The 16,556-nt window shown below is 45.7% G+C and overlaps 1 protein-coding gene across 1 annotated transcript in view; it reads left to right on the forward strand.

The window, feature by feature from the left end:
• LOC126260678 (papilin) overlaps nt 1–16,556 on the forward strand; it is a 267,188-nt gene that overhangs the window by 140,313 nt on the left and 110,319 nt on the right. The window contains exon 4 of the mRNA XM_049958012.1: nt 1,449–1,651. Within this exon, the coding sequence (XP_049813969.1) occupies nt 1,449–1,651 (203 nt within the window). The remainder of the gene's footprint in view (nt 1–1,448; nt 1,652–16,556) is intronic.

Consider the following 16,556-nt stretch of genomic DNA (forward strand, 5'->3'; position numbering starts at 1 on the left):
CCTGAGAAATCAGTACCCAGAACAACCACCTCTGGCCGTAATAACGGCCTTGATATGCCCGGGCATTGAGTCAAACACAGCTTGGCGTGTACAGGTACAGCTGCCCATGCACCTTCAACACGATACCACATTTCATCAAGAGTAGTGACTGGCGTGTTGTGACGAGCCAGTTGCTCGGCCAACATTGACCAGATGTTTTCAATTGGTGAGAGATCTGGAGAATGTGCTGGCCAGGGCAGCAGTCGAACATTTTCTGTATCCAGAAAGGCCCGTACAGGACCTGCAACATGCGGTCGTGCATTATCCTGCCGAAACGCAGGGTTTCGCAGCGATCGAATGAAGAGCAGAGCCACGGGTTGTAACACATCTGAAATGTAATGTCCACCGTTCAAAGTTCAGTCAGTGCGAGCAAGAGGTGACCGAGGCGTGTAACCAATGGCACCCCATACCATCACGCCGGTTGATACGCCAGTATGACGATGACGAATACACGCTTCCAATGTGCGTTCACCGCGATGTCGCCAAACACGGATGCAACCATCATGATGCTGTATACAGAACCTCGATTCATTCGATAAAATGACGTTTTGCCATTCGTGTACCCAGGTTCGTCGTTGAGTACACCATCGCAGGCGCTCCTGTCTGTGATGCAGCGTCAAGGGTAACCGCAACGATGGTCTCCGAGCTGATAGTCCATGCTGCTGCAAACGTCGTCGAACTGTTCGTGCAGATGGTTGGTGTCTTGCAAACGTCTCCATCTGTTGACTCATGGATCGAGACGTGGCTGCTCGATCGGTAACAGCCATGCGGATAAGATGGCTGTCATCTAGACTGCTAGCGATACGGGGCCATTGGGATCCAGCACGGCGTTCCGTATTACCCTCCTGAGCCCACCGATTCCATACTCTGCTAACAGTCATTGGATCTCGACGAACGCGAGCAGCAATGTCGCGATACGATAAATCGCAATCGCGATAGACTACAATCCGACCTTTATCAAAGTCGGAAACGTGATGCCATGCATTTCTTCTCCTTACAGGAGGCATCACAACAACGTATCACTAGGCAATGCCGGTCAACTGCTGTTTGTGTATGAGAAATCGGTTGGAAACTTTCCTCATGTCAGCACGTTGTAGGTGTCGCCACCGGTGTCAACTTTGTGTGAATGCTCTGAAAAGCAAATCATTTGCATATCACAACATATTCTTCCTGTCGGTTAAATTTCGCGTCTGTAGCACGTCATCTTCGTGTTGTAGCTACTTAAATGGCCAGTAGCTTAATAAGTATAATGTTGTACATCCCAAGAGGCTCATTCTCTGTTCAGAGTTAGTCAGGCGTGTAGCGTCATTACGATCTTGGCAGTTAGGATCGCAGTATCTGTAAATTGAAAGTTTGGAGAGGGCTGCTTGGGAGAGAGACGTAGAGAGTTTGTGTGTTGCGGTGCGCAGGCAGCGTGGACGCGCTGTCGCTGGAGGACCGCCGCTACTTCCACCCGGCGCGCGCACAGTGGCAGAGGGTGCCGGGCCGGCCCAGCGCATACCGCCTGCGGCCCAACTCCTACATCTGGGTGCCCTCGGCGCAGCTCTTCCCGCGCGCCGGCGGCTTCCCCGCGGAGTTCTCGCTGCTCGCTACTCTGCGGCTGCATCCCCAGGTAAGTCACTGACATACTATCTACACCTACATCTACAGCTGCATGGTTTGTTGTGTACATAGTTCCGCGTAAACAGCGCGTAAACAACTTTCCCACTAGAGCGCGCCCCGCTAAGCGCAGGCGCATGGTTCGTCGTCTCCGCACTACGAGATGGCGCTGCCTTAGAGACGGACCAAATTCTGCTTCCGCCGATCCGCGTATTAATACGTAACGCAGCCAATGAGATTGCTGCTAACGTAGAACCTTTTCTCCTCGCGGATCACACTCGCGCAGTGATACATGAACGCGCGAGGTATTATAACGAGTGTACAGACCTCCGATTCGTCAGTCTACATTTATCTGCATTAGTCTGTACCAGTCTATAGTCAAGTTCCAGTGTGCACCTAATAAGATTATCATATTGCTGTACATACCCATGAAGAGAAATGTATACACACTTTGTCAAGCATCAGAGATATGTGAGAATAAGATTAAAGTACCAAGACCAAAGGAACTTCAGATTGTCAATTGTAAATAGCACCCAGATTCAAGTTACGTAAGGTTTATGCTTGTTACTATTTTAATGAATGTCTGTGAAAATTAATGAAGTTCTGTTTAAAGTTGGTCACCGTCAATCTGCTTCCCTAAGCGTGCAAGTGGCATTTCTATCGTCTAACCTAACGGCAGAAGATAAACACGTCACGATAAGACCACGAGACATATTGCTGACACTCACCTACTTCGTTAGAGCGACAAGTCAAATAATCTGATGGTGTGTCTACCGAAGGTCATACAGTACGCACACCACATGGTTACTCCGCAATTCACACCTACCTGCCTGGCAGAGTGTTCATCGAACCTTTTTCATACTACTTCTCTACCATTCCACTCTCGAATGGCCCGTGGGAGAAAGGAACACCTATATCTTCCCGCACGAGCTCTGATTTCTCTTATTTCATTATGACGATCATTTCTCCTTACGTAGGTGGGTGTCAACAAAATATTCACGCATTCGGAAGAGAAAGGTGGTGATTGAAATTTCGTAAATAGATCTCGCCTCCAAGAAAACCGCCTTTGTTTCAGTGACTGCCACCCCAACTCGCGTATCATACCAGTGACACTCTCACCCATATTGCGCGATAACACGAAACGGGCTGCCCGTCTTTGCACTTTTTCGATGTCCTCCGTCAATCAGATGTAATGTATTGCAATACATAGAAAGAAGGCTCCTTTATAGTATGATTATATGATAGCGCAACAGACAATGGTAGCAGTTACTTCTGTAAAATATCTGGGACTATACGTACAGAACCATTTGAAGTGGAATGATCATGTAAAATTAATTGTTGGTAAGGCGGGTGCCGGGTTGAGATCCATTGGGCGAGTCCTTAGAGAATGTAGTCCATCAACAAAGGAGGTGGCTTACAAAACACTCGTTCGACCTATACTTGAGTATTGCACATCAGTGTGGGGTCCGTACCAGGTCGGGTTGACAGAGGAAATAGAGAAGGTCCAAAGAAGAGCGGAGCGTTTCGTCACAGGGTTATTTGGGAAGCGTGATAGCGTTACGGAGATGTTTAGCAAACTCAAATGGCAGACTCTGCACGAGAGGCGCTCTCCATCGCGGTATAGCTTCCTGTCCAGGTTTCTAGAGGGTGCGTTCCTGTATGAGGTATCGAATATATGGCTTCCCCCTACTTATACCTCCCGCGGAGATCACGAATGTAAAATTAGAGAGATTCGAGCGCGCACGGAGGCTTTCCGGCAGTCATTCTTCCCGCGAACCATACGCGACTGGAACAGGACAGGGAGATAATGACAGTGGCACGTAAAGTGCCCTTCGCCACACACCGTTGGGTTGCTTGCGGAGTATATATGTAGATGTACATAGAATCCCACCTGGTAAGGATCCCACACCACGCAGCAATATTCCAGCAGAGGACGGACAAGTATAATGTTGGCTGTCTCTTTAATGGGTTTGTCGCATCTTCTAAGTGTTCTGCCAACATAGCGCAGGCTTTGTTTCACCTTCCCCACAATATTATCTATGCGGTCTTTCCAAATTAAGTTGCTCTTAATCGGAATTCCTAGGTATTATGTCGGATTGACAGCCCTTAGATTTGTGCGATTTATCGTACACCCAAAATTTATCCGATTTCTTTTAGTACCCATGTGGATGACCTCTCACTTTTCTACGTTTAGTGCCAATTGCCACTTTTCACACCATACAGAAATTCTCTCTAGATGATTTTGTAATTGGAATTGATCGTCTGATGATTTTAATAGACTGTAAATTACAGCATCATCTGAAAAAATGTAACGGGGCTGCTGAGATTATGACCTAGATCATTTATGTAAATCAGGAACAGCAAAGGGCCTATGACACTACCTTGCGGAACGCCAGATATCACGTCTGTTCTACTCAATGATTTACCGTCTATCACTACGAACTGTGACCTCCGTGAGAGGAAATCACGAATCCAGTCACACAACTGAGACGATACTCCATGTGCACGCAATTTCTAAATTACCCAACTACCCTAACAAGTGACCGTCAGAAGCTCGTGTCGTTCTTCCTCCAGCATAAAAGTCTGCCGGCCGTGGTGGCCAGGCGGTTAAAGGCGCTACAGTCTGGAACCGCGCGACCGCTACGGTCGCAGGTTCGAATCCTGCCTCGGGCATGGATGTGTGTGATGTCCTTAGGTTAGTTAGGTTTAAGTAGTTCTAAGTTCTAGGGGACTGATGACCTCAGATGTTGAGTCCCATAGTGCTCAGAGCCATTTGAACCATAAACGTCTGGTACTTCACAGCAGTTTATAATCAGAGTTCATTATGGTAGGACAACACAGTCTTCATGCCATTATTAATCATGGTAATTTCTGCTTACAGCTATAATCTTTCATTATTTATTGCGACTGGAATTTCGAGTTCTGCTTATCGTCAGGCAACTGCAAGAAATCGCACCGGTTATCAACAGTGATTCACGAAACTCAACATGTATTCCACTTAAATTGTCGGCATCTGTGGAGGAATGGTATTTACAAAAGTAAAATGCAATGTCCTTTTCGTTAGTTTCATTTCATCACCCTCATCCCATATGTGCGGCACAACGGTCCTCTCTTCAGCGAGAACATTAAAAAATATAAATAAAGGAGAAAATAATATGACTAAAAGGTGAAAATCTTACCTACGTCTGTAAAATCTGTAGAAGGATGAATTCTCTAATGGTTTACATAACATTAAATCCGTCGAATTTCTTTAGTGTTTAAATTAAAGCCGAAGACTAAAGAAGAATAAGTATTTAAAAACGTTACAGAAACGGTGACGTTCTTGTTAAGGAAGATCACTGCACCTTCGCTAATAAGCTGAAAGACCTACAATGGAAAAAATGAATAATTTTGGGAGGAGAAAATGTGTTCTCTTAGTTTGAAGCGTGTGGATATAAATACAGAGTCGTTCTGGTAGTATCTGTTGTGATCAAGTTAAATGATGTTCGAACGGATAGTGGGAAGACAGAAAGTGAGGAGTAGTTCGTTATCAGGGACGTGGAATCTGGAGAAGAGCAGATGGCGCACAATGGAAGAGAGAAGGGGGCAGCCCCGATGTAGATCGGGATATATAACAAGGGTCTTTTTAATATCGGAGTGGATTTCATTCTCTGGGAAACGGTGGAAGTTGCGTTAGGATAGGATGTAGCGTTGTTTATGTGCATGTACTGTCAGATGTGTTCGTACAGGTGCAGTAGAATATTAAGATTCTTGAAAAGATGTGAATGTCGGAATCCAGCTTTTTGGATTGTGTAGGACATTCGAAAGTGTTCATTGTCGGTGAGGAGAGGAGGGAATTTGATGAAATACAGATGATCCATGTTGGGGAAGCTAAACGGTTGTGGAAAGCAAGACAGAGTCCATGGTGCTCATAGAACTGGAGGCAGTGATCAAACTGGGGTGGGGCGAATGTCCGGTCAACATTGGTGAAGGAGAGGACAGTGCGGATTAACATTAGTTTGTAGGTTGGAGTACAGTAGAGTATCACAATCTCCATGTTCGCCAGTGTAGTAGTTTTAAGCTATTGTGGGCTTCCTGTACGGTGGATAGCAGATGCTGTTTTCACATTTGTAGCCAGTGGAGACCTGGTCCGAGGTATCGTAATGTGTTAGTTAACTTGATAGGATGGTTGTGAATGCTTAAGCAAAAGTCACGGATTCGGGTAGGTGGCAGATAATTATTGGCTGTGTTTGGTGGGCAGGTTTGGGGGGACGGGAGGGTTAGGATGAGTTGGTATTGTCAGTAGTGACAAGATATGGTCATTTACATAGAAAGGAACCAATCAGACGGAGGTAGATAATTGGAAGTGCATGTGTCTGGAGTCTGAATAGCTGACCGGAATGCCAGATGGTCGGGGTCTTTTTCGGGGTTGAGGATACGAAAATGGCAGATTTTTTGTTTTTTAGTTGATGAGATAGGGAAGTGAGAAGCACAAGAGTTGATTATCAGAGGAGACGTTTTGACTGGAGCCACACTGCGTCTCTGTTGTTCAGATGTATACAGATACATTGGGAAGTGTTAGATTCGAAGACCTTTTTAAACGCCGAGGATGGGGCAAATGGGCCAATAGGAGGAAATTTTGCTAGGGAGTGTGGCCGTTTTGAGGAAACGTAGGATTTTGGAGATTGTCCAGAACCCAGGATAGTTGCCTGATGAGGGGATCATGTTGTAAAGGTTTATAAAGATTCCTAGAAAACAGCACGGTCATTCAAATGGCTCTGAGCACTATGGGACTTAACATCTGAGGTCATCAGTCCCCTAGAACTTAGAACTACTTAAACCTAACTACCCTAAGGACATCATACACATCCATGCCCGAGGCAGGATTCGAACCTGCGAGCGTAGCGCTCGTGCGGTTCCAGACAGAAGCGCCTAGAAGCGCTCGGCTACACCGGCCGGAAACACGGTCATTATCCTAGATGTTTGTATGTAGTGCTTTCGCATCCGGGAGCAGTGTTTAGCTTTTTGTGTAAGACATGTTGTATCTCGTGTATGGCGATAAATGGGTTCAGCTCTGTCTGTGGTATCTTGTCCACCTAGTGAGACATGGGAGCAAGTGATGGGAAAATGTTGGTTCATCTACGGTTCGGAATAGGTAGTAGGCGAAATGAGGGTCGTTAGGAATTGTGAGGATGTAAGAGAGACTGGATGCAAAGAGGTTAACTATGTTCAGGGCGTGAGGTGGGAGTAGGTTACTGCGAAGGAATAGACAGTCGGGACCGGAGGTGATGTCTGTGAATCAGTGGAAAGCTTTCCAGTTATTAGAGGAACTAATGGCCAGCAAAGCGTCAAGTCTGATGCACCTTTGGCGAAAACCCCGGCGTTTCTGGGTGTAGAGTAACTCTGTGAAAACTGTTATATTCAAACTGTATTCCGCAATGTCTGATTCACCAGAAATTGTTCTGTATTGATAGACTAATTCCTAGTGCACTGGATGAAGAGTGGTTATTCACGTGAAACCTTAGAAAAAGGTTCGTTACGTAACTTGCAGTGTTCTAAGTAGCGCTTAACCTTACAGTGACCTTGCTGCCGGTCACTTTATTTGTTGAAACACAAATATGCATACCGGCGCAAATACAAATGAGTGTGAATGGTGTCTAAATAAAACAGCGCACAAATAAACACGAAACATGGTAAAAACCACGACGGTAACATATTTCCTGTGTACATATGGCCTAAATTTCAAAGACAGTATGACCCTAATGATGCAAAGATAGTCGCCAAAGTCGAAAATATCCTCGCTCGTAATTTTGTATACAGGTAATTAGACGGACCAGCAACATCAATAAAAAGCATGAAAATAGTTAGAATGATAGATTTAAACATTTATATACAATGAACAAGGTTTTCTTCCAAAACCATAGACATGAACATTCAAGTTATTTAGTTATACACACTAAAACTTTGATACCACCCTGATGCAAGTTAAGTTCCAAGAAGGTACTTAAAAAAGAAAGAACTTAATGTGCCCAATCGTCGCGATTGGGTGTTAAGTTCACAGTATGAAAAAGTAATAGAACATTAATATAACCTGAGGTTCACTTACAATTTAAATATGTTTCTATAAAGCCAATCTTATTTACCTGTAACTGTAGTTACGTAAACTATTTCGACATTAAAAGTTTTGATATGAGCATGAACTGGGAATAATACAGGAACGTGCTGTTCAACTGTACCAAATGTACATTTCCACACTTGGCTTAAAACTTAGTAACCTATTCTGAAAGTGGTACACAATAACTTTTACAACTTGTAACAAATGTTAGCTTTTCTAAGCCTAATCTTAATACTTGAGCGCAATATCAAGACTAGTTAATGATAAGAATCACGTAACTACAAGTGAGACAAATCACAAGAAAGCAAATGAAGTTAACAAAAAATTACTCAACTTATCCAAATGGTGTCGAACTCAGCCATTAATAGTACGAGAGCCATCTGTCAAAGCAACCAGCGCCATGCGAATTTGCCACTTCCTAAAGCACAGATTGACTCTCGAAATTTTGAACGGAGTGAAGGGAGTAGCGACAAATTCCTATAACACAAAGCGGTTACTACAAGCAGCTAACAGTATACACAGACGAGCGCTACGGTCGCACGTTCGACTCCTGTCTCGGGCATGGATGTGTGTGATGACCTTAGGTTAGTTTGGTTTAAGTAGTTCTAAGTTCTAGGGGAATATTGCGGAACTCTGTTTGAATGTTAAAATTTTCTGTGACTGGAACAACAACGTGGCGATCGACTGCTATAGCCTGGAACACAACCACGACTTCCGTGATCAGCTTGTTACAACGCCAAGAACGCACCACAGTACTGGTGAGAATTCTGCTCTGATATGTACACTCCTGGAAATTGAAATAAGAACAACGTGAATTCATTGTCCCAGGAAGGGGAAACTGTATTGACACATTCCTGGGGTCAGATACATCACATGATCACACTGACAGAACCACAGGCACATAGACACAGGCAACAGAGCATGCACAATGTCGGCACTAGTACAGTGTATATCCACCTTTCGCAGCAATGCAGGCTGCTATTCTCCCATGGAGACGATCGTAGAGATGCTGGATGTAGTCCTGTGGAACGGCTTGCCATGCCATTTCCACCTGGCGCCTCAGTTGGACCAGCGTTCGTGCTGGACGTGCAGACCGCGTGAGACGACGCTTCATCCAGTCTTAAACATGCTCAATGGGGGACAGATCCGGAGATCTTGCTGGCCAGGGTAGTTGACTTACACTTTCTAGAGCACGTTGGGTGGCACGGGATACGTGCGGACGTGCATTGTCCTGTTGGAACAGCAAGTTCCCTTGCCAGTTTAGGAATGGTAGAACGATGGGTTCGATGACGGTTTGGATGTACCGTGCACTATTCAGTGTCCCCTCGACGATCACCAGTGGTGTACGGCCAGTGTAGGAGATCGCTCCCCACACCATGATGCCGGGTGTTGGCCCTGTGTGCCTCGGTCGTATTGTGGCGCTCACCTGCACGGCGTCAAACACGCATACGACCATCATTGGCACCAAGGCAGAAGCGACTCTCATTGCTGAAGACGATACGTCTCCATTCGTCCTTCCATTCACGCCTGTCGCGACACCACTGGAGGCGGGGTGCACGATGTTGGGGCGTGAGCGGAAGACAGCCTAACGGTGTGCGGGACCGCAGTCCAGCTTCATGGAGACGGTTGCGAATGGTCCTCGCCGATACCCCAGGAGCAACAGTGTCCCTAATTTGCTGGGAAGTGGCGGTGCGGTCCCCTACGGCACTGCGTGGGATCCTACGGTCTTGGCGTGCATCCGTGCGTCGCTGCGGTCCGGTCCCAGGTCGACGGGCACGTGCACCTTCCGCCGACCACTGGCGACAACATCGATGTACTGTGGAGACCTCACGCCCCACGTGTTGAGCAATTCGGCGGTACGTCCACCCGGCCTCCCGCATGCCCACTATACGCCCTCGCTCAAAGTCCGTCAACTGCACATACGGTTCACGTCCACGCTGTCGCGGCATGCTACCAGTGTTAAAGACTGCGATGGAGCTCCGTATGCCACGGCAAACTGGCTGACACTGACGGCGGCGGTGCACAAATGCTGCGCAGCTAGCGCCATTCGACGGCCAACACCGCGGTTCCTGGTGTGTCCGCTGTGCCGTGCGTGTGATCATTGCTTGTACAGCCCTCTCGCAGTGTCCGGAGCAAGTATGGTGGGTCTGACACACCGGTGTCAATGTGTTCTTTTTTCCATTTCCAGGAGTGTATTACAGAACGATGGCTCATCCTCTCAAATGCTCCTCACTGCGGTAACTAGGCAGCACCAGGGAACGCCCATCACTTGCACCGGTGATCATTCCCCTCGCTACCACAACAACTGATATCTTCACTTGTTGTGTGACACGCAAACGGCCGGTCGACGTTATCGGCGTCAGTAGTAAACATGAATCCTTAACCGCCGGAAACACGCGGTCCAGCCTTTGCTTACCTCGCTCTGTACAAATCGGTCCATCTCCGACGTCACCGATCAACCATCTAAATAGCACACCTCTCTGCCATCGCAACCAAACACAAGAGGCAGCAAGGCGCTCCAAGATCGAAAAGGACGACTGCATGCGAAGGTTGCTAGCGCAAGCTCAGTCTTCCCTCTCCCCGACCCCCCCCCCCCCTTTAAAAAGAAACAAAACAGAATGTAAGAAGCACCCTACTTGACTCTTCCACAGCACCTTGCTTGTTCAGAACTTTGAACTGGCTGATATGTCCCAAGGAACCCTTGCCACTAGATGGATCCTGGACCAGGAATGGGACTGGGGAAAGTACCTTGCTCACCCAAATAATGGGACAACATCTTTTATGTAACCTTTTCGGCACCCTTACTCTGCACTCAAAATTTCTTAGGTAAACAAGAGTATCCACACGCAGAGTGATGGGACATCTACTCTTATTTTATCGAGCAGCTCCTTTCTATGCACTCTCAAAATGTTGTTTCCAGCCACTTGCAAGATTCTCTTCATCGTTTCCAAGTTTTCATCAACCGGTAGAATATCATTAATAGGCGACACATTCGACTGTAGTGAATTATTATAATAGGTGAACATAAGACTTGTACCTGTTGACTTGTGAGCCTCATGGTGCGTGGTGTTCATCGCAAAGTTAAATTATCGTATCGAATGGTCCCACCGAGTCGGTACGCTGGACTGGTATATAATCAATGCTGACTTCAAATAAAGATCCATGCGTTCTGCAAATGACAGCTTTGGATGATACGGTGTGGTAGTTACATGGCCGTAAGCACTGCAACGCAGATCTTCTATAATTCCCTGGATGAAGAGACTGCAGCGTTACCGCTCACTAGCACCCTAGGAACACCAAAGACTGAGGAAAACGGATATAAATGCTGGACAGCCATCTTCGAAGTACCTCATTTACTGGGGAGTAGCCCCACGAACCGGGAGAAGGCATCCACCATCACCAAAGATACTTGCTCCTGTACTCTGTCCACGGAAAATGGCCTAAGTGATCAATGAAGATCTCAACAATGTGTGCTATGCCGACTACGAATTTAATTCCCCCCCCCCCACTTAGAACTGGGATTAGGTTTTGCCTTCAGACAATCCTGGCACTGACTAACCATCCTCCTTGTTTTCCTATTTAAGGTTGACCAGGTCAAATGCTCCTTAATTTTCATTCTAATTCTGATGCAAGTTTTTGAAGAGGGTTGGTATTAGGTCCATCAGCAAACAGATCTTAGCCTTGCTGTAATACTAGGTTTTGCTACACAGAATTATTCTTTTTAATAAATGGGCCAGAATCTCCTCTCCTCCTTCAATCTAACTTTTAATTATGCGGAAATGAGGGTCAGCTTCCTGCTTGGAATCTAAATCACAAAATATCACCTTCGCGCGGATCACTCCAACAAAAAATTAATTCACCAAATCAGATGACATATCCTGTGGCTCTTCTTCTTGTTGAAGCAGGTGGCCGGCCAGTGTGGCCGTGCGGTCTGGGCGCTTCGGTCTGGAACCGCGTGACCGCTCCGGTCGCAGGTTCGAATCCTGCCTCGGGCATGGATGTGTGTGATGTCCTTAGGTTAGTTAGGTTTAATTAGTTCTAAGTTCTAGGTGACTGATGACCTCAGAAGTTAAGTCGCATAGTGCTCAGAGCCATTTGAACCATTTTGAAGCGGTGGCTTAAGACATCGGTTGTGACTCCCTCTAATATACAAAATTGTTGAGGCTTTCGTCGCCACTTGCTGACAAACTGCCTATTGGCTTCTTTCTCGGATTCTTCGGCCGACGTTCATCTAATGATTTTTCTGACGTTTCGCCAGCACGAGTGGCTGGCATTGTCAAAGCTTCACCCTCAGTTCACCACCGGCAATGGAGGGTGAAGCTTTGACAATGCCAGCCACTCGTGCTGGCGAAACGTCAGAAAAATCATTAGATGAACGTCGGCCGAAGAACCCGAGACAGAAGCCAATAGGCAGTTTGTCCCTCTAATATGCTGGACCTCAAAACCGAATTCAGATACGCAAACCTCCCATGTCGCTACCTGTTTTTTGGGGACGTGCCAGAACCCTAGATAACGCTTGGGTATCTGCCTCCGATATGAACAACCTATAGTTTAAATAAAACTGAAATGATTTAAATGGCTCTAAGCACTTTGGAACTTAACATCTGAGGTCGTCAGTCCCCTGTACTTAGAACTACTTCAACCTAACTAACCTAAGGACATTACACACATCCATGCCCCAGGCAGGATTCGAACCTGCGACCGTAGCAGCAGCGCAGTTCCGGACTATTGCGCCTAGAACCGCTCGGCCACAGCGGCCGGCTAAATAAAACTTAAATCTCCCGAGCCCTCCAATTCGTAATCTAGCCACCTACTTTCTGCCTCAGGTAACGGCCTTGAGCCTACCCTATGGGTTTCCTTTCGCCTTGAAACTCCTTAACTAGAACAAGTTAGAGTGTCCCAACAAGTTAGAGTGTCCCAACACCGGGGTGCTAAGTAATGCTGTTTTGAGAATATCAAATGAATCTTGCTAAGATTCTTCCGAAGTGAGCAGTTCCCCTTTCCGTTTCAGTTGATTGAGAGATGCAGCCAGTTGTGCAAAACTCAGTATAAAGTTGCGAAAGAAATTCTACGTCCTAGCAAACGTAGCTATATCTTTTTTACTTGAAAGAGTGGAAAACACTTGTACTCCTAGAATTTGCTGCTCGTTAATCCGCACCCCATTCGTTAAAACTATAAGCCCCAGAAAAATATGGTTCTTTAAGTTAACCTTGGAATGTTTCACAGTGAGTCCAGCTTCCATCAGCCTTCAAGTACTCGGCAAATATATAAAATAATAGCAACATCATCGAGATAGTTCTATACACTCTTATACTTAAGGTACAGTACAGAAACTAACAAATGGAACAGAACGGCTGCAGTAGTGGCGAGACCAAATGGGAAGAGCTTATATTCGAATAAATTGCAGTCCGTTGTAAAGGCTGTGAGTGCTTTAGATTCTTCGCCCAGAGGCATTTGGTGGTATGCTTAGTTAAGACCGAGACTGGACGAATGCTGGTCGCTGGAAAACCAAGCAGAGAAATTGTGGAGATCACATAGTGGCACAGGGTCAACAACTACTTTTGGTTAAGCGCTCAGTAATCTGCCACTGGCCGATAACCCTGTCCTTCCAAAAATCTCGGAGAGGGACCAGGTGAAACCGATAGCCTAATTTCCCACTCAGCAAGCATTGTAACAATTAATTTTCTTAATTATTTCATTTTTGGTGGGGATAGACGATACGGTGACTGACGCAGTGGAACCTTGTCTGTCAACTGAATGGTATACTGTATTTTATCAGTCACTCCTAAACGGTCAGTAAGCACCTCTATGAATTGTTCCAGTACTGGCAACAAGGTCCTGCTCTTCTCCGGATTCCTATGCGAAGTATCAAACTGAGAACCATTAGATTAAAGAGCACATACTTCGGACTGACACAGATGTTGACACATGGTCGACATTTAAACCCAGAGACTGTAGCTACACAATCCAAAATACAAACGGCTTGTTCAAGGCAATCACACACAATAACCACTTCCAAACCCACCCCATTACTAACGTAAATTTCAATGGCCAAGACACTTCTTGACTCTTCAAATACAAAATGACTTTTTCCCACAACTGACATAACTTCACGACAAGTGGGATTTTTATACCTCCAGAGTCTTAGGAAGACGAGAAACCCTCTGGTACCAATAATCGTCAATAAGTGAAAGACTGCTCCCAGAATATAGTAGAGGATTAATCGTGAAGAGTGGCACAAAGAAAGGGTAGAGTAGTGCCTGCGAGCCCATCCAAATTTCGGATCTTCTTAATTAAGCTGTTAATATTTTCACACCACTCATTCTTCTTCTGCTCCGATTTCTACCACACGCAAAATGTCCATTTTAATTGCAATTGAAACAAGCATAACCCCTTTCAGAATTGGCATGAGTCTGCTGGGTTGCAGCACCATGTATATTTGAGTCATCAGCCTTCTGACAGGTTCTGATGCGGCCCGCCATGAATTCCTCTCCTGAGTTCCAGCACTTGGAACCTACGTCCTAAATTATTTGCTGGATGTATTCAAATCTCTGTCTTCCTCTATAGTACACTCTGCTACTCCAAAAAATGGTTCAGATTGCTCTGAGCACTATGGGACTTAACTGCTGTGGTCATCAGTCCCCTAGAACTTAGAACTACTTAAACCTAACTAACCTAAGGACATCACGCACATCCATGCCCGAGGCAGGATTCGAACCTGCGACCGTAGCGGTCACGCGGTTCCAGATTGTAGCGCCTAGAACCGCACGGCCACTCCGGCCGGCAATGTCTGCTGCTCCCTCTAGTACCATGGAAGTTATCCGTGATGTCTTAACAAGTGTCCTAAGATCCTATCTCTTCTTCTTTTGAGTGTTTTCTATGTATTCCATTCCTCGCCGATTCTCCGAAGAAAATCCTCATTTCCTACCTTATCGGTGTACCTAATTTTCAACGTTCTTTTGTAATACCACAACTCAAAAGCTTCTATTATCTTCTGTTCTGGTTTTATCACAGTCGACGTTTCACTTTCATACAGTGCTGTGCTGAAAACCTACATTCTCAGAAATTACTTCCTCAAATTATGGCATGTTGGATGCTAGAGGACTTCTCCCAGCCAGGAATGTCCATTTTGCCAGTACTAGTTTGCCTTTTTATGTCCTCCTTGCTCCGACCTTCATGTGTTATTTTATTGCTTAACTATCAGAACTCCTTAACTCCCTCAACTCCTTGACCACCAATATTGTTGTTAAGTTTATCGCTGTGCTCATTTCTTTCGTCTTCCTTCGATTTACTCTCAATCCATGGTCTGTACTCATTAGACTGTTCATTCAGTTCAGCAGATTCTTAATTCCTCTGCATTTCAACTGAGGTTAGCAATGTTTTCAGTGAATCTAGTCATTTATATCCATTTACCGTGAAATTTAATTCCCCACTTGACCCTTTCTTTCACTTGCGTCATAGCTTTTTCGAAGTAGAGACTCAACAGTAGGAGTGAAAAGCTACACCTCTGTCTTCCTCGCATTTTAATCCGAGCACTTCGTTCTTCGTCTCCCACTCTACATCACACTCCGCAAGCCGCCTGATGATGTGTGGCGGAGGGTACTTTCGGTACCACTATCTGATCCCTCCAACCCTGTTCTACTCGCGAATATTGCGTGCGTAGAATGATTGTCGGTAAGCCTCTGTATTGCTCTAATTTCTCGAATTTTCTCCTCGTGGTCAATATGCGATATGTATGTGGGGGAAAGTAATATGTTGTCCGACTCTTCCTGAAAGTGCTGTGCCGAAATTTCATTAGTAAATCTCTCCTGATCCACAACGGCCCACTCGAACAACTGTCAGTGGAGTTTGTTTAGCATCTCCGTAACGTTCTCTCGCCAGCGAAACGATCCCGTGACGAAACGCGCCGCTATTCGTTGGATCTTCTCTATCTCCTCTATCGGTCCTACCTGATAGGGATCCCAGATAGAATAACAGTACTCAAGAATCGGGCGAACAAGTGCCTTATAAGCCACTTCTTGCGCGGATGAGTTACATTTCCTTAAGATTCTTCCGATGAATCTGAGTCTAGTGTCTGTTTTTCCCACTATCTGTTTTGTACGGTCATTCCACTGAAAGTCGCTCTGGATAGTTACACCTAGATATTTTACGCCAGACACTGTCTCCAGATGTTTGTCATCAATAGTGTAGCTGTACAGTACTCCTTTTCCTATTTTATGAGCAATGTGTTCAGCGTCAATTGCCAGAGCCTGCACGATTCGTCAATTCTCTGCAGGTCGTTTTGGAAATTCTTACTATCTTCTGGCGTTTCTACTTTGGTGTAGATAATTGCATCATCTGCGAATAGCCATGAAGAGCATCCGACGCTTTCTACTATATCACTTATATATAAACAGCAACGGTCCTATCACACTTCCCTGTGGTGCTCCGGTTATTACCTTTACATCTGTCAATTTTGTTCCGTTAAGAGCGACGTATTGAGTACTATCTGCAAGAAAGTCTTGAATCCAATCGCAGGTCTGCTCCAGTACTCCGTAAGCTTTCATCGTTTATTTCATTAAATGGCACTGTGGACGGTGTCGAAGGCCTTACTGAAATCAAGGAACACGGCATCAACGTGAGCGCCGTTGCCCACTGGACTCTGGATCTCATGGAGGAACAGAGCGAGCTGAGTTTCGCAAGCTCTCTGTTTGCGGAATCCATGTTGATTTTTATACAGGAGATGTTCATTTTACAAAAACGTCATAATTCTGGAGCATAAAACATGTTCCATAATCCTAGAAGAGATTGACGTCGACGATACAATTCTACTATTGTGTTGGGC

Source organism: Schistocerca nitens, chromosome 5 (assembly GCF_023898315.1).
Source record: "Schistocerca nitens isolate TAMUIC-IGC-003100 chromosome 5, iqSchNite1.1, whole genome shotgun sequence".
Taxonomy (NCBI): domain Eukaryota; kingdom Metazoa; phylum Arthropoda; class Insecta; order Orthoptera; family Acrididae; genus Schistocerca; species Schistocerca nitens.